Source organism: Nicotiana tomentosiformis, chromosome 12, assembly GCF_000390325.3.
Source record: "Nicotiana tomentosiformis chromosome 12, ASM39032v3, whole genome shotgun sequence".
Taxonomy (NCBI): Eukaryota; Viridiplantae; Streptophyta; class Magnoliopsida; order Solanales; family Solanaceae; genus Nicotiana; species Nicotiana tomentosiformis.
In genome coordinates, this window is record NC_090823.1 from 32931000 (window position 1) to 32950241 (window position 19242).

At 38.5% G+C, this 19242-nt stretch overlaps 2 protein-coding genes across 2 annotated transcripts; both read right to left on the minus strand.

The window, feature by feature from the left end:
• Nucleotides 1–317: 317 nt before the first annotated feature.
• On the minus strand, nucleotides 318–7591 carry LOC104087734 (vacuolar protein sorting-associated protein 20 homolog 2-like). The gene is made up of 6 exons (XM_009592291.4): nucleotides 7227–7591; nucleotides 5843–5995; nucleotides 5546–5698; nucleotides 3850–3933; nucleotides 659–812; nucleotides 318–576 (listed from the first exon to the last, which is right to left on the minus strand). Exons 1-6 carry the CDS (start codon nucleotides 7326–7328, stop codon nucleotides 551–553), a joined length of 672 nt encoding a protein of 223 aa, XP_009590586.1. The 5' UTR covers nucleotides 7329–7591; the 3' UTR covers nucleotides 318–550.
• Nucleotides 7592–11570: 3979 nt separating this feature from the next.
• On the minus strand, nucleotides 11571–12155 carry LOC138902443 (uncharacterized). Its single transcript, XM_070190311.1, has 2 exons — nucleotides 11891–12155; nucleotides 11571–11719 (listed from the first exon to the last, which is right to left on the minus strand). Exons 1-2 carry the CDS (start codon nucleotides 12153–12155, stop codon nucleotides 11571–11573), a joined length of 414 nt encoding a protein of 137 aa, XP_070046412.1.
• Nucleotides 12156–19242: the final 7087 nt, after the last annotated feature.

Genomic DNA, 19242 nt, shown 5'->3' on the forward strand with positions numbered 1-19242 from the left:
GGGTTGTTGTATCCTGGAGGGGACAAGTCAAGAGTATTACTACTGGACCGGTGAAGATGCTACCACAATGGGCTTGAATATCTTTAAAGAGAGCGAGATGTCCGCTCCTCAACCTGAAGAATATTTATTTATTTTTCTTCATCTTATTTTCAACTGTAATTACTTGCAATTTCACAAACACTTTCTTATCCAATATCAATCCAGGGTATTAGGGTAAGCATGTAACCTAGCCACTTCGTTCATCAAAACTAGACTGGCTTAGATTGTACTAAGCCATAACAATGTATGGAGATTAACAGAAGGGAAAATGTCAGATGTGACAATCAATAATACTGGTAACTGACTTAGAATGTGTCTATATGACAGAAAACACACTGTACAAATATGATATCTCGAATCTTACGTCAGAAATAGAAATAAGACGACAATCTGTAGAGTCACAAGAGAGAATGCAAAAACCTGCTAACTGTATAAATTACATGAATTAGAAATCCTTTTTAACATCAAGAGGACTTCAATAGCATGAAACTTGAACCAAGATGCGACGAGATCAAGCAGGTAATGGTTCCTCCATAACTGACAAAAAAGATTATCAGAAGACATAGTTTATGCAGATAAAGCATGCTTGTATAGATTCAAGTAAGAGAAATGGAGAAACCTTTCTTTCGCACAGTAACTCCTGCTGAAGTATCTTCACCATCCTCAGTAACAGCATCTGCAATGACTGGAGCTTTTGTAGGTACATCAGGAAGATCCAGTTTCTCTTCCACATTTTCAGCAGAAGGAACTTCTGGCAGATCTTGCACAGTTAACTACAAAAAAGTTTAGGCATCAAGTAAATGTTAATAATTCAGGTAAAAAAGGAACGACATTGATGTTAGCCAGAAACTGGAGAGTGGAAATAGAAAATGATCAACTGAGAGGTATTGGAAGAAAACTAAGGAAAAAAAGGAAAAGAAAATATTTTACAACTAAAATATCTTCTTTCCTGACATTTTAAAAATATAATATAACTTCAGTATAAGAAAGTATTTAACAATTCTACAGAGCTAGCAACTTCTACGTGTATGTTCTCTGTCTAGGTCGAGATGAATGGAAGATGCTTCTGGAACTAGTTTTTGATAGGGTCTATCTTAGCTCGAAGGAAAGAACAACCAAAGTTACACCCCTAGGTTGCAGCACGTCCGATCGTTAACTCCTCGCGCCGCTGCCGCCGTTTCTAGGACCGACCGACGCCTCACCTGCACAGGTACCTACGTAGTGTAGTCTCGGTCGCACATTCAACATAGCGTTCGGACTCATGTGCCTTCCATAACCAGGGGTATTCGAGCCTGCTGCTTAACATTTCTCACTAGACTTATTCTTTACTGGACATCTTTTCGGTGGTAAAATCAATCCACAACCTATGATGATTAACACCGGACGTGCAGAAGATAGGCTTTGCTAGCAGCTTCTGACGCTTGACTCTTGAAACAAGAATAACAGAATCTGCCTATGTCACTGAAGTTTGTAAACGAAATCCGAAAAAAATTGTGCCAAACTATTTTTTTGTGGGATGAAATAAGAGAACAAATTGACAGCTAATTTAAGATAATCTTATCATGCTGAGGGAAATGAAACACTGCACAAACAATCAGTTGCAAACACATTCTCGTGCAGCGAATTCTTTCCATTTCTCAATTCAAGTACCGTTTGTTACCACCAAATACATCAGACTGGTGATGACAAGAGATCACACAAATAATGCCTATGATAGTATCAGTATATCAGCGGTGAGGAAAATAAAAGTTTTTCAATACAGTTGTTAATAATTCCATCTTTTGCTCCTCCAAATGAAGGAGAAAGCATCAAGAGAACAGTTTCTAGCAGGCTTACAGTTGTCTCGTAAGAGTTTCATCTATGTGGCTTGAGAAAAAGCTTTTGAATTTTTTTCAAATAGAACAAGATAGTAAGCACAGAGACACCTACTTCAGAAAAATACATTCAAACGTTTTGTCATTTACTAATTGTAGACACAAGTAACTAGCTACATTGCACGCCGTCAGGCTGGATATTGGAATCAATCATTTAAGTGTGGCATCTCTTCACTGAATGAGAGGGAGATATAGAGCGGTGCATGCCTCTCCTGGAGGCACACCTAAAAGCAAAGGTGAGTACCTCACGTGAAGGAGCAAATACCTCAGTAATGCTCATATTGATGCATTTTTGTTACATCTCGACACTAGCTCTGAGGCATGTCTCGGCTTTCCTTTTCCAGAAGTTGGTATGGATCATAGTGGCCCGCATTAGAAACCAAGAAAGTGGAGAGCTGTGGGGTTTCAAGGGCATGTACAGACCGGTGGGCAAGGGGTCTAAGGAAGGTTATTGGGAGGACATGTCTTTTTCTCCGATGGAGTGGTATATTCCTTGGGTTTTATGAGAGGACTTCAATACTATAAGGTTCCCCAAGGAAAGAATGATGTGTAGGACAATGACTAGTGCAATGGATGATCTTTCGGAACTTATCTCTATATAATTATCTTCTTGTTGATCTTCCATAAAGGGACAAGATGCACATGAGCCAAGGCGGAGGACTCAACATCAAAATTTGACAGATTCTTGGAGTTCTTAGCATGGGAAAAGTTGTCACCGAATGTGCTCAGATTCCATTCCCAGCTCAAACCACTCACCTATCATGCTAGACGGAAGTAAAGGTAGATGCATGAGAGCCCCTTTTAAATTCGAGAACCTGCGACTGAAGGCAATGAATTTCAAAGGCAAAGTAACAAGATAGTAGAGTAGCTACGAGGTAATGGACAAACAATCATTTCAGCTTGCTAAGAAGATGAAGATGCTAAAAGGGGTTATCAGTGTGTGGAATAGAGATGTTTTGAGGTGGGCAGAGGTGAATATAAATGTATTACACAAATGAGCTAGTGAGGTGGAGAGAGTGAAAGAGGGAGGGAGTTGGGGGAGGGGGAATGAGAGAGAGGAAGGACTTGAAAAGACAGCAAGCTATGCCAACAAAGCCGAAGAGGAGAAACAAGCTTGAAACAAATTGAGAGTGTTGTTGTGGGAAAAGGAAACTTTAATACAAAATTCTTCAATAAGGCAGCAGTAGCGAATGGGAAGAGAAAAATTTCAGAGTTTGTGGGAGTGAACATGTGGTTTTTGAGAGGAGTAGGTTAAAGATGCAATAGTGGGATTTTATGTATTATCCACAGAGGAGGCTGGTTTGAGGACTAAGTTAGGAAGGCTCGAGTTCCACCTAATAGAGGAGAATAAGAGGGAGTGGTTGAAGAGAGCGGAAAACAAGAGGATAGGTGGAATGCTTACAATCACACAAACTGGTACCTGGACTTCATAATGTAGAAGATGAGTTTTAGGATAGGTGAAGTGATCAGGTAGCGGATTCATGGTTCGGTTTTCATCTAAACAGAAACCAAACCAACTATATGGGTTTGTTAAAAATACTAACCAAACCAAACCAATTATATGAGTTTGTTAAATATACAAACCATACCAAACCAAATAGAGTCGATAAGACACAACGGGCGTATATGTTGCCCATTAGCGCTAATGTGGGAAAGAAATAAGAACTTTTAATGGGATAGAGAATGACTTCATGCGTTTGAGGAGTAGTCTCTTGTTGCTAGTTTCCTTTTGTGTACCATGAGATTTCAATTTGAATAGAAGACATTTCTATGGAGAATCATACATTTTTTGTAGGTTCTCTACTTTTGCTGTACTACTTGTATATGGGAGTTGTTCCCAGTATTAATAAATTTATTTACCTATATAAGGAAATTGGTTGAAAAAATAATAAAAAAGAGCTTTAGCACAAAATTCTTGCACTAAAAGCAAACTGACCTGAGATTCCAGATTCTCAAATTCGGCTAAAACTTCATCTTCATCTTCTGCAGATAGCTTCTCTCCAAGAATTGCATTGATTTCCTGCAAAAAGGTAATAGCAGTCAAGTAGCCAAACCAAAGGAAGTTAAAAAGGGAGAATGCTGTACAGTAAGCTGATATCTTTCGAGATAGCACTTGTTATTCACTACGAGAAAATAAGCAGCCGCAGGAACATACAAAATAGTAGAACATTTCTGTCTATCAAACTGAGTATTGTAAATTCAGAAAAGAGAAGAAAAAGCATGAAGATAGGTGGAGAAAGAAATGAAAACGGAAGTGTAGGAGTGAAAAAGTCCACCAGCATATAATCAACCCCCTAATCTTCATATGTTGCACCTAGTAAAATCACAAGCTAGAAGACCAAGGTGCATGAGTGATGAGCTTTCACCTATCAAAATTACTAATTTTGCATGGAAACAGTTTAAAATTAGTTAGCAAAAAAGAAGTTATGGACATGGTTAGGTAGTAAGTGCAAGTGACTAATTGAGAACAACTCCCTGGGACCTCACCAGAAACAATGAGAACACGCAATAAAAAAAAGAATTTTCTTTTTGAAGCTCTAGAAAACCTCAAAATAAAAAGGTCTACTCCTTAATCAAGTCCCCGATGAAGATAAAAAGGGTGTCCTAGTGCATTGTAGATTCTTATTTGAGACGTATTATTTGATGATGCCATGTGAACTGCCAAAAACATGTGAAATGCATGGCTAACCTAGTGATGAAAGTATTTAAGGGGAATGGAGCAGGCTACAATGAGACAAAAGATCCCTTTATTTTTGTTTTCATGACGCTAGTGTCAAGGCGATCTTGTGTGCACCTCGACTGTTCCGCCGGGTACCTGCTATCTCCTACCAGCACAAGCACCAAGTAACTCTGCCCACCAAGGCTTAGGCAAATGGGAAGAAATCACCTAGTGTTAGACCTCATGGTTCTACGCCCACTCAATTGACCACTAGCTCACATCCTTGGGTGTATAGAGACAACAGATCTTCTTTAAAAAGAGATTCAATTTTGAACTCTTATGTCCATGTCAACAAACAATTCGAAATACCTCTACTGTTTTAGAATAGGTCCATACTTATGAGCATGTGATGACAACAATACTGATCGGAAAAGCAAAGATGGTGGAAATAGGGAGATAAGAGAGAGGAGCAGGATTTACATCAATTAAGGGAATCTTCCTCACGTATATTGCTTAGAAGGAGAAAATTATCTGATTCATATGCACTACGACCCTTCCCTTATTCAACGTTGATGAAAAAATTCTGCTATGATCATTAAAAGTCTTTATTTTAATATAGCCCAAACATATCTCTAAGTATCCCCATAATTAGCACCATTTGAAGATGAAAGAAACCACAGAGCAATATTAGTCGATTGGCTATTATCTATGACAAGTAACCTTTAAAAGGTTATATGGAAGTAAGATTATTTTCTCAAAATACCATTCTATCATTTCAAATGAGCATTTCAAAAGTTTGAAAAGAAATGCAGATTTGACATCAGACGGACAATTATTTGACATTTGAACTATCAGAATGAAGTGTATTAAACTGATGGATGTATAAACATTTAGGGAAGTAGACCCTGAAATTTTCAAGCGGGGAATTTTCTATTTTTAGACAAGAAAAGAACCATATTGTGAAAGAGCTTACATCTTGATAAGCTTTTGCCTCTGCTGTATCATCCATTAACTTCTGAACATCCTCCAGGTTGATCTCACATTGAATTGCTTTAATTGCATTATTTCCGGTTTTCAAACTCTCAAACACAGCCTTCTGCTTGCTTGCTAGTTCTATATCTGCCAACTAAACAAATTTGCATCCCAAGTCAGAAAGAAAATGAATATTTTTTTTTTTTGAAACTGGCAGAAAGCAAATGAATATGCTTAATAGAAAGAATACCAACGTATGGTGACAAGTATGGAACTATATTTAAAAAGAATTGCTTACTTGCTGCTCAACATTTATGAGCCAGACATCAACTTGCTTTAATAATTCTTCCTGCACTTTTTTCTTTTTTAATGCTAAAAGGGCTCTATCTTTCTTCTTTTCACGTAGCAAGTCCCTCGCAGCTTGTTTCTCAGCTTCAATGACAGCATCCAGCTGAAAGCAATAACAGAAAGTTGCGACTGGCATGAGACCAACATGTGAATCGGTAATCTTTTTTTTCTTAGTTTAAGATTCTGAACAATTGCACTTTACTAAGAAAAAAGATTCTACAAAAATGGAGATCGTTTAAGCTCTCATGGATGACCACCTTATCTCTCTTTCTTGGAACTCCAAGAACTTAATCTACCTCATACAAAATCCGACATAAAAGCCTTTACATGGTGCCTAATTTATGGGGAGAAAACACTAGCTGTTACAGATTTTGAAGCGCAAAACAATGATCTACAGGTGTAAAAAGAGGGGAAAAAGAGCCCAGTTCAGTTTGTTCTAGCATTATGTCTTTTCAAGGATCTGTGATGGAGGTTGTCTTGTACCTCGGGGAAACTGCAGAGTCACACACAGCAGGTTGAGCAACCTTTTTATATCACTAAATATAAAATTCATGAACTTGAATAAAAAGAGTGATGAACTCTAATTTCTTAATAAAGGAGAAGAACGAGAATTCAAACCAAGTACAAAGGACCTCTCTAATCTCTGGAAAACAAAAGAAGGTGAAGGGATCAAGGTGAGAGAAGCATGCTTCCTGATGTAAGTAGTAACACTGATATCGAATTGTACCGCGCTGATATAACAACCAAAAAGATACTACTTGCAAGAGGCGGACCTATGTGTTATAGTGAGGGGTCACCGGACCCCATAAGCTTCGGCAGAAATCCTGTATATGTATATGTATATGTATATACCTTGAAAATGGTTAATTTAAAGCACTTGGTACCCTGAACAGTAAAAGCCTTTAGGGGGCACTGGTTGAGCAGAATAATGTGGCGTAAAATTCCTGGGTCCGCCTCTGGTTGCAACTTCTGATCATCACTTTACAACAGAAATATTGTATGTACATATGTCCCTCTCTGTGTGTATGAATTTGTGAAGAAAACTAAGAGCCTTACTCCTGGGATATCCTCCAAAAGGATGAACCCAACAACTATGCCTCACTCTCAAACAAGTTCGGCTCGGCTATATGAATCTCACTGACCATGATTCTACCAGCAAATGAGTTGATAAAATTAGGCAGTCTAAATTAAATACTTTATTAAATACTAGCACAACAAAAGTAAAAGTGCATTTAAACACAAAACAGAACAACAGAAAAGAGAAAAACAAGAAAGCCAGAACCTTTCTCAATGAATCCATAAACAATTGTAATATACAATAAAAGGGTATACACCTGTTGCTGATATTGTGCAAGTTTACGCCGTTGGGTCTTCAAAGCCAGAATTGCTTTATCTACTTCTGTGATCTTGGGTTTCTTGACAAATATATTTCCCATTTTTCAAATTTAACACCCACAAAAAAAAAAATCCCAAAGGGGCTGTAAAAAGAATGAATTTTTCTATTTTCAAACTGATGATTCTGCTATAGTTATGAGGTTTTGCATATTTAAAGCAAAACCCTTTGGTCAAAATGTAGAACCCCTCCTTTGAAAATCCGTAATTGATCTCCTTCGGAGATGGGAGAGGCCTTGTTGGATGATGGAGTTTGAGATTAAGGGGGCCAATTTTGACAATATGAAGAAATTACTAAATGGGGAATAGAAAAGAAAAGTTTGGACTTTGGAATATAATTTTACAAAGATTCCTAGCAAGGCAACAAGGAAGAAATTATTCATTGAGAATAAGATTATTAAGTTAATATTTTCGATTATCACAACGTTAAACAAATGAGTATATATTTTATATTTAGAAGTTTTAAATATCACATTTTATCTATAGTCATACAAATATTCAAAATTAAAAGTTTTTAAATTTCATATTTTATTTGTAGTCACATAAATATTCAAATTTAAAAGTTTTTTATTTTACATTTTATCTATAGTTACACAAATATTAAAACTAAAAAAATTTAAATTTTAAATTTTATCTATAGCCATACAAATTTTTAAAATTAAATTTTTTAAACTTCATAATTTATTTATAGTCACACAAATATTTAAAAGTTTTCCTACACAATTAATAACTTGTTTGATGGTTGTTACCAATTGTATTGCATGGTATTGTTACTTTAAATGTAATATTTGTTTTGATTGTTACTTAAATTTTATTGTATCGTATCGTTAAATCCGTCGTCACGTAACGACAAAAAATATCACTTTATGTAATGACGAATTTGGTGTGGTGGCATTATTACCTTGCTTTTCTCTCTCATTTTACCCTTCTTTATTATTAAATACTCGCATTTTTTTTTACTTTACCCTATTTTTTTATATAATAATTCTACTTCGTATCTTAATTTTTTTTAGTAATGTTTCTTCGCATTTTTGGTGTGTGACATCATGAAATGATGACAAATGATACAATCTATCCAAACATTGTATTCACCAAACAATACAATATAGTACAATACGATACATTATGAAACGACATATAACAACCATCCAAACAAGCTCTAAAGTGCATCATATAAAAAGAGAGAAATTTTTTTTTTTCTGTGAGAAAATTGATTAAGTAAGTAACTACAAAAGCCATCCACCTTGTGAGGAGATTGATGGAGAAGTATAAGGAGAGAAAGAAGGACTTGCATATGGTGTTCATCAACTTAGAAAAGGCGTACGATAAAGTTCTGAAGGAGATTTTGTGGAGATGTTTGGAGGTTAGAGGTGTACGCGTTGTCTACATTAGGATGATTAAGAATATGTACGATTGTCACGACCCAAAATCCCAACATATCGTGATGGTGCCTATCTCAATACTAGGCAAGCTAATAATCTCAATAAAACATAATTTCTCTTAAGTTTAAAAATATAATATTTAAATACGATACAAAATCCCACAAATACTTATATGAACACTCCCCAAAACCTGGTGTCACTAAGTACATGAGCATCCAATATGGATACAAGTCAAAAGATAACGGTCAATAATAGTCTAAGACCAAATATAATAAACAAGGATATAGGGAAGGAGAGACAGTGTCTGCGAAAACACGGCAGCTACCTCTGAATCTCCAAAAAATTAACTGTACGAGAAAATCAACACCTGCTATGTCCAGAAGTACCTGGATCTGCACACGAAGTGCAGGATGTAGTATGAGTACAACCAACTTAGCAAGTAACAATAATAAATAAGGAATTGAAGATAGTGACGAGCTACACATTTATAGTTCATTTTCAAAAATTCCAACACAGAATATACATGCTTTCAAATCCAGCAGTTTACGTCAAATCAATTTATACAGTTCATGTAATCCGGATATAAAATCTTTCAGAGAATTTTACAACAATGACAAATAGCAACTAAGTGCAACAACAAATGAAAACAAGTACAGCCTCTCAGGCCAATAATCACTTTACTCGTCACAACAACTCAACCACTCAGCTCTCAGCCATCAACACTCACACTCAATGGGTACCCGCACTAACTGGGGGGTGTACAGACTCCGAAGGGGCTCCTACAGCCCAAGCGCCATAATTTGCACGGACAACTCACGTGCTATAATATCCTACACAGACAACTCATGTGCCATAATATCCTTACCCCACCGACAGGCCCTCGGCCTTACTCAATCCCCAACCTATTTAGTCTCTCGGGCTCTCAGAACTCACAAAGATCAACCCAAACAAAGATAACATAGTGGATAAACAAATATCCAGAAAGACTGAGGTATAATACGTAAGAAAAATTATGACTGAGTACAAGACAACAATTAGCAAATAACTCAACAAGTACGCGACCTCGGTGGTCCCCAATAATACTATAACATAGCCTAAGCATGATTTCTAACATGATTTACAGTCAAATTTCTTCAACACATAGAGAGCATATAGCTAACAATAAATTATTCAACTATACAGTTTCCTCGGGACTGACCAAGTCACAATCCCCTCGGTGCACGCCCAAATGTCCGTCACCTAGCAAGTGCGTCAACTGCAAAATAATCACATGACACAACATTCTAGGGTTTCATACCCTTAGGATCAAATTTAAAATTGTTACTTATCTCAAAACGTGAAATTTTTTACTCTGCTATGCCTTTGCCTCGCAAATCGGCCTCTGAATGCCTCGAATCTAGTCTCAAATAATTCGTTTCAATCAATAAAATTTATTGGAATTAATTCCATAAGAAAATGCTAATTTTTCATAAATATCTGAAATTTAGCTCAAACATCATCAGTGGGACCCACACCTCGGTACTCGACAAAAGTTATAAAATATGAACCGCCATTCCACCACGGGTCTAACCATACCAAAATTACTAAATTTCAATAAAAATTCGGCTCTCAAATCCTCAAATTTATCCAAGAGAGTTTTCAAACTTTTCCAACTTAATTCACCAATTAAATGATAAAAACAACAATGGATTGGGGTAATTTAATCAATATTGAGTAAAGAACACTTACCCCGTTGTTTTCTCTGAAATTCTCCCAAAAATTGCCTCTCCCCGAGCTCCAATCCGTCAATATCACAGACCTACGCGATCGTGAACCAAACCACGCGATCGCGAAGCACAAACGCATGATTTCCATTTCTCCCCAATTTTCTCTACGCGAACGCGACTTTCTTCACGCGTTTGCGAATAACAAACTCACACAGTTATGCGACGCGATCGCGTCCCTCTTCACGCGATCGTGAAGCACAAAATGCCACTGCCTCAAATTAACCCTACGTGATCGCAGATATCCCCACGCGATCGCATAAAACAAAACCCCTACTGACCAACTAAGCCTACGCGATCGCAGACGCATTCACGCGATCGCGTAGAAGGAAAACAACATCAGATATCAGAAAATTCCAGCAGTTGCTCAAGTCCAAATTTTTTATCTGTTAACCATCCAAAACTCACCCGAGCCGCTCGGGACCACAACCAAATATACCAACTAGGCCTAAAACATCATACGAACTTAGTCGAATCCTCAAATCACCTCAAACAATGCTAAAACCATGAATTACACCCCAATTCAAATCTAATGGACTTTTAAATTTCTAATTTCTACAAATTACTCCGGAACCTATTAAATCACGTCCGATTGACCTCAAATTTTGCACACAAGTCATAAATGACATAACAGAGGTATTCCAATTTTCAGAATCGGATTTTGACCCCGATATCAAAAAGTCACCTCCCCCCCTCCCCCCTCCCCCGGATCAAACTTTCTAAAAATTAAACTTTCGGCATTTCAAGCCTAATTCTACCACGGACCTCCAAATAATTTTTCGGGCACGCTCCTAAGTACAAAATCACCATGCGGAGCTATTGAAATCATCAAAATTCTAATCCGAGGTCATTTACACATAGGTCCATATCCGGTCAACTTTTTTAACTTACATTTTCAATTATGAGACTAAGTGTCTCATTTCACTCCGAATTCCTTCCAAACCCGAACCAACTAACCCGATAAGTTATAAAATAACTATAGAGCATAAATTGAGCAGTAAATGGAGGAACATGGTTATAATACTCAAAACGACCGAACGGAGCGTTACATTCTTCCCCTCTTAAACAAATGTTCGTCCTCGAGCGGGTTTAGAACAATACCTGGAGTTTCAAATAAGTGTGGATATTTTCTCCGCATCTCCTACTCAATCTCCCAAGTAGCTTCTCCAGCTAGTTGGCCTCTCCAATACACCTTCACTGGTATTATGCTCTTTGACCTCAGTTTTCTAGCATGCTGGTCTAAAATAGCCACCAGCTCCACATCGTAAGTCAAATTACCGCCCAACTGTACTGTACAAAAATCCAGAATATGAGACGGATTCCTAACATACTTTCGGAGCATGGATACATGGAAGACTGGATGAACACCTGATAGACTAGGTGGCAAAGCAAGTTCATAAGCCACCTCTCCAATTTTCTTAAGTATCTCAAAAGGCCCAATATACCGAGGGCTCAACTTACCTTTCTTCCCGAACCTCAACACCCCCTCCATGGGTGAAATCTTGAGCAGAAACTTCTCCCCAACTATGTGAACAACATCACGAACTTTCCTGTCGGCATGACTCTTCTGTTTAGACTGTGTCGTGCGAAGCCGTTCCTTAATCACTTTAACCTTCTCTAAAGCATCCTGAAACAAGTCAGTACCTAATATTCTAACCTCACTCGCCTCAAACCAACCCACTGGAGACCGACATCTTCTCCCATATAAAGCTTCATACGGAGCCATCTGAATACTTGACCGGTAGCTGTTATTGTAAGCAAACTTCGCGAGTGGCAGAAATTGATCCCAAGAACCCCCAAAATCAATGACACAATCGCGTAACATATCCTCCAATATATGAATAGTGTGCTCGGACGACCCGTCCGTCTGAGGGTGAAATATTATACTCAACTCAACCTGTGTGTCCAATTCTCGCTGCACTGCTCTCCAAAAATGTGATGTAAGTTGTGTGCCCCGATCTGAAATGATGGACACTGGCACACCGTGTAAGCGAACAATCTCGCGAATATAAATCTCAACTAACCGCTTCGAAGAATAATTAATACCAACTGGGATAAAATGTGCGGACTTGGTCAACCGATCTACAATCACCCAAACAACATCAAGCTTTCTCAAGGTCCGTGGGAGCCCAACTACGAAATCCATGGCAATACGCTCCCATTTCCACTTCGGAATTTCAAGTCTCTGAAGCAATCCTACCGGCCTCTGATATTCATACTTTACCTGTTGACAATTTAGACACCGAGCTACAAACCCAACTATATCTTTCTTTATCCGCCTCCACCAATAATGCTGCCTCAAATCCTGATACATCTTCGTGGCACCTCGATGAATGGAGTACTGCGAACTGTGAGCTTCCTGGAGAATCAGCTCGCGCAACCCATCTATATTAGGCACACATAGCCTGCCCTGCATCTGTAACACACCGTCATCTCCAATAGTGACTTCCTTGGCATCACCGTGCTGAACCGTGTCCTTAAGGACAAACATATGTGGATCATCATACTGGCGCTCTCTGATGCGATCATATAAAGAAGACCGAGAAATCACACAAGCCAAAACTCGATTTGGCTCGGAAACATATAATCTAACAAACTGATTAGCCAAGGCCTGAACATCCAAGGCGAAAGGCCTCTCTGCTACCGGTAAGTATGCTAAGCTACCCAAACTCTCTGCCTTGCGACTCAGGGCATCGACCACCACATTGGCCTTTCCGGGATGAAAGAAAATGATAATGTCATAATCCTTAAGCAACTCTAACCACCATCGCCGCCGCAAATTAAGATCTTTCTGTTTGAACAGATGTTGTAGACTCCGATGATCGGTATATACCTCACACTGGACACCGTACAAGTAATGCCGCCAAATTTTGAAGGCATGAACAATAGTTGCTAATTCAAGATCGTGTACTGGATAATTTTTCTCATGTACCTTTAATTGTCTGGACTAAGGGTGGAAAGTGGGCCGGTCCAGCCCAGGGACCGCGAGCCAAACGGGCTAGGACTGTTTGGCCCGGTTTTAGTGGACTTGGGCCGGTCCTATGATTTGGGCCCGCCAGGCCCGGGACCATTTAGCCCGCCAGGGACCGGTCCGGGACCGGACCGGTCCCTTAGCGGGCCAAACGGTTATTCGGGCTATATATATATATATATATATATATATATATATATATATATATATATATATATATATATATATATATATATATATATATATATATTTAAATATAGTCGTTGGCCTGTCAAAAATAGCTGTTGGCTATTTATAAAAAAGTTATTTAACCCCCCCAACTTTATTTTAACCACAAACTTTTTATACATTTAATATATATACTATACTATACTATATATACATCTTATATATAGTATATAAAATTTGAATATAGCTTTTATATCGATATATATATATACATCTTATATATAGTATATAAGATGTATATATAACTTATCGAATATAGCTTATTACTTATATATATATATACTATATATACATCTTATATCGATATATATATATATATTATACATTTAATATATATACTATACTATACTATACTATACTATACTATATATACATCTTATATATAGTATATAAGATGTATATATAGCTTATCGAATATAGCTTATATATATATATACTATATATTCATCTTATATACTATATATATTCGATATTAAATATTGAATATTAAAATTTAGGTCACAATTCTATAATAAAATTTATAAAGCATTGTCTTAGATATGTTTTTTAACATCCTTTTGTCTCTAATATCTATTTAATATTTTTTTTTAAATATGTTGGGCCCACTTAGCCCGTTTAGCCTGCGGGCCAGGACCATTTAGCTCGGGACCAAACGGTCCCGATCCCGGGCCGGTCCCTACAAAAAGCCCGTTTATGCCCGGGCCCGTTTGGCCCGTTTAATTTGGGACCGGCCCGTGACGGGACCGGGACCGTTTGGACCGGTCTACTTGGCCCGTTTAGGCCCGGGACCGGCCCACTTGCCAGCCCTAGTCTGGACGCATAGGCAATCACCCTACTGTCTTGCATAAGCACTGCGCCAAGACCAATACACGACACGTCATAATACACAGTATAAGACTCTGAACCTGTAGGCAACACCAATACTGGCACTGTAGTCAAAGTTGTTTTGAGCTTCTGAAAGCTCTCTTCGCATTCATCCGATCACCTGAACGGAGCACCTTTCTGGGTCAATTTAGTCATAAGCGATGCAATAGACGAGAATCCCTACACGAAACGACGATAATAACAGGCCAAACCAAGAAAACTCTAAATCTCAGTGACCGAAGATGGCCTGGGCCAACTTTGAACTGCCTCTATTTTCTTCGGATCCACCTTAATTCCTTCACTGGACAATATATGTCCCAAGAATGCCATTGAAGTAAGCCAGAACTCACACTTAGAGAATTTGGCATAAAGTTTTTCCTCTCTCAATCTTTGTAATACAATACCCAAGTGTTGTGCACGCTCCTCTTGGCTATGTGAGTACACCAGAATATCATCAATAAACACTACGATAAATAAATCAAGATATGGCTGGAATACACTATTTATCAAATGCATAAATGCTGTTGGAGCATTGGTTAGCCTAAAAGACATCACAAGAAATTCGTAGTGGCCACAACGAGTTCTGAATGCCGTCTTTAGAATATTCGAATCCCGAATTTTCAACTGGTGATACCTAGATCTCAAATCAATTTTGGAGAACACTCTCGCTCCCTGAAGCTGGTCAAATAAGTCACAATACGCGACAACGAATATTTATTCTTGATTGTCACTTTGTTCAATTGCCTATAATCAATGCACATCCGCATAGTACCATCTTTCTTTTTCACAAACATAACCGGTGCATCCCAAGGTGACATACTAGGCCTAATAAACCCCTTTTCAAGGAGTTCCTGAAGTTGCTCTTTCAATTCTTTTAACTCAGCTAGTGCCATAGGATACGGAGGAATAGAAATGGGTTGAGTGCCCTGCACCAAGTCAATACCAAAATCAATATCCATGTCGGATGGCATACCCGGCACATCTGCAGGAAATACATTCGGAAAGTCTCGCACGACCGGTATTGAATCAATAATAGGAGTATCAGCATCAACATCTCTCACGAAGGCCAAATATGACAGACATCCCTTTCCACTATATGTTGGGCCTTCAAATAAGAAATTACCCTGCTAGGAACAAAATCTAGAGAACCTCTCCATTCAACCTTTGGCAACCCCGGCATCGTCAACGCCACGATTTTTGCGTGACAGTCCAGAATAGCATGATATGGAGACAACCAATCCATACCAGGATTACATCGAAATCAACTATACCAAGTAATAAGAGATCAACTCCAGTCTCCAATTTCCCAAAAGTTACCACACACGACCGATACATACGGTCCACAGTAATAATATCGCCCGCCGATGTAGATACACAAACACGTGAAACTAAGGACTCACATGGCATATTCAGATAATGAGAAAAATACGATAATACATATGAATAAGTGGAACTATGGTCAAATAATATAGAAGACTCCCTGTGACACACTGAAACAATATCTGTGATCACTGCATCTGAGGCAACGATATCTGGCCTGGCAGGATAAGCATAAAATCGGGCCTGACCGCCACCTGACCGGCCTCCCCTTCTTGGGCGACCCCTAGCTGTCTGACTCCCACCTCGAGCTGGCTGAGAGGGTGGTGTAATTGTTGGTGTCATTGGTCGAGAACTCTGCTACAGAGCCCCACTCAATAGCCTAGGACAATCTCTCTTGAAATGACTCAATTATCCGCACTCGAAACAACCCCTCCTCTAACGGAACTGCTGCTCCTGATAACTCGAAGAATTACTTGTAGAAGCCCGAGAAGACGAGGCATGATGAGAACTCTGCGCTGATAGTGCACTGAATGAAGATAAGTACAGACGTCTCCATACCGATTTGCAAGACTATATTAAACCTGCTCATGACTCGTGAGACCTATGTAAACTGGGCTTTGATACCAACTTGTCACGACCCAAAATCCCAACATGTCGTGATGGCGCCAATCTCGATACTAGGCAAACCGATAATCTCAATAAAACATAATTTCTCTTAAGTTTGAAAATATAATATTTAAATACGATACAAAATCTCACAAATACTTATACGAACACTCCCCAAAACCTGGTATCACTAAGTGCATGAGCATCTAATATGGATACAAGTCAAAAGATAATGGTCAATAATAGTCTAAGACCAAATACAGTAAACAAGGAGATAGGGAAGGAGAGACAATGTCTGCGAAAATACGGCAGCTACCTCTGAATCTTCAGAAAATCAACTGTACAAGAAAATCAACACCCGCTATATCCAGAAGCACCTGGATCTGCACACAAAGTGTAGGGTGTAGTATGAGTACAACCAACTCAGCAAGTAACAATAATAAATAAAGAATTGAAGATAGTGACGAGCTACACATTTATAGTTCATTTTCAGAAATTCCAACACAGCAATTTAAGTCAAATCAATTTATACAATTCATGTAATCCAAATATAAAATCTTTTAGAGAATTTCACAACAATGGCAACTAGCAACTAAGTGCAACAACAAATGAAAAGCAAGTACAGCCTCTCAGGACAACAATCACTATACTCGTCACAATAACTCAACCACTCGGCTCTTAACCTTCAACACTCACACTCAATGGGTACCCCACGCTCACTAGAGGGGTGTACAAACTCCGGGGGGGCTCCTACAGCCCAAGCGCCATAATTTGTACGGACAACTCCTGCGCTATAATATCCTACACGGACAACTCACGTGCCATAATATCCTTACCTCACCGACAGGCCCTCGGCCTTACTCAGTCCTCAACCTCTCTAGTCTCTCGGGCTCTCAGAACTTACAAAGATTAGCCCAAGCAAAGATAACACAGTGGATCAACAAAAATCCAGAAAGACTGAGGTATAATATGGAAGAAAAATCATGACTGAGTACAAGATAACAATTAGCAAATAACTCAACAAGTACGCGACATCTTTGGGCCCCAAAAATACTATAACATAGCCTACGCATGATTTCTAACATGATTTACAGTCAAATTTCTTCAACACATAGAGAGCATATAGCTAACAATAAATTATTAAACTATACAGTTTTTCCGGGATGGACCAAGTCACAATTCCCTCGGTGCACGCCCACACGTCCGTCACTAGCATGTGCGTCACCTCCAAAATAATCACATGACACAACATTCTGGGGTTTCATACTCTTAGGACCAGATTTAAAACTGTTACTTACCTCAAAACGTAAAATTCTTTACTCTGCTATTCCTTTGCCTCGCAAATCGGCCTTTGAATGCCTCGAATCTAGTCACAAATAATTCATTTCAGTCAATAAAATTTATTGGAATTAATTCCATAAGAAAATGCTAATTTTCCATAAAAATCCGAAATTTAGCTCAAAAATAACATATGGTCCCACATATCGGAACTCGACAAAAGTTACAAAATATAAACTCTCATTCCACCACGAGTTTAACCATACCAAAATTACTAAATTCTGATAACAATTCGGTTCTCAGATCCTCAAATTTATCCAAGAGGGTTTTCAAACTTTTCCAACTTAATTCACCAATTAAATAATAAAAACAACCATGGATTTGAGTAATTTAATCAATATTGAGTTAAGAACACTTACCCCGTTGTTTCCTCTGAAAATCTCCCAAACATCGTCTCTTCCCGAGCTCTAATCCGTAAAAAATTGAAAATGGGAAGAATAATTTGCTCTACATTTGCTCTACATGATCGGGAACATTCCCACGCGATCGCGAAGAATAATTTTCCATCGCCCAGATTTAACCCTACGCGATCGCGATGCACAATATCACACACCTATGCGATAGCGGACCAAACCATATGATCGCGAAGCACAAACGCGTGATTGCCATTTTCGCCCAATTTCCTCTACGCGAACGCGACCTTCTTCACGCGTTCGCGAATAACAAACTCACATAATTACGCGATCGCGTCCCGCTTCACGCGATCACGAAACACAAAATATCACTGTCTCAAATTAACCCTATGTGATCGTAAATATTCCTACGCGATCGCGTAGAACAAAACCCCCACTGACCAACTAAGCCTACGCGATCGCAGACGCATTCACGCGATCGCGTAGAAGGAAAGCAACATGAGATATTAGAAAATTCCAGCAGTTGTTCAAGTCCAAAATTTTTATCCGTTAACCATCCAAAATTCACCCGAGCCCCTCAGGACCTCAACCAAATATACCAACAAGTCCTAAAACATCATACGAACTTAGTCGAATCCTCAAATCACCTCAAGCAGCGCTAAAATCATGAATTACACCCCAATTCAAGCCTAATGAACTTTGAAATTTCTAATTTCTACAAATGACTCCGGAACCTATCAAATCACGTCCGATTGTCCTCAAATTTTGCACACAAGTCATAAATAACATAAAAAAGGTATTTCAATTTTCAGAATCGGATTCCGACCCCGATATTAAAAAGTTAACCCCCGATCAAATTTTTCAAAAATTAAACTTTCGGCATTTTAAGCCTAATTCCATCACGAACCTCCAAATAATTTTCCGGACACGCTCCTAAGTCCAAAATCACCATACAGAGCTATTGGAATCATCAAAATTCAAATCCAAGGTCGTTTACACATAGGTCAATATCCGGTCAACTTTTCTAACTTACATTTTTAATTATGAGACTAAGTATCTTATTTCACTCCAAATTTCTTCCGGACCCGAATAAACTAACCCGGTAAGTTATAAAATAATTACAGAGCATAAAT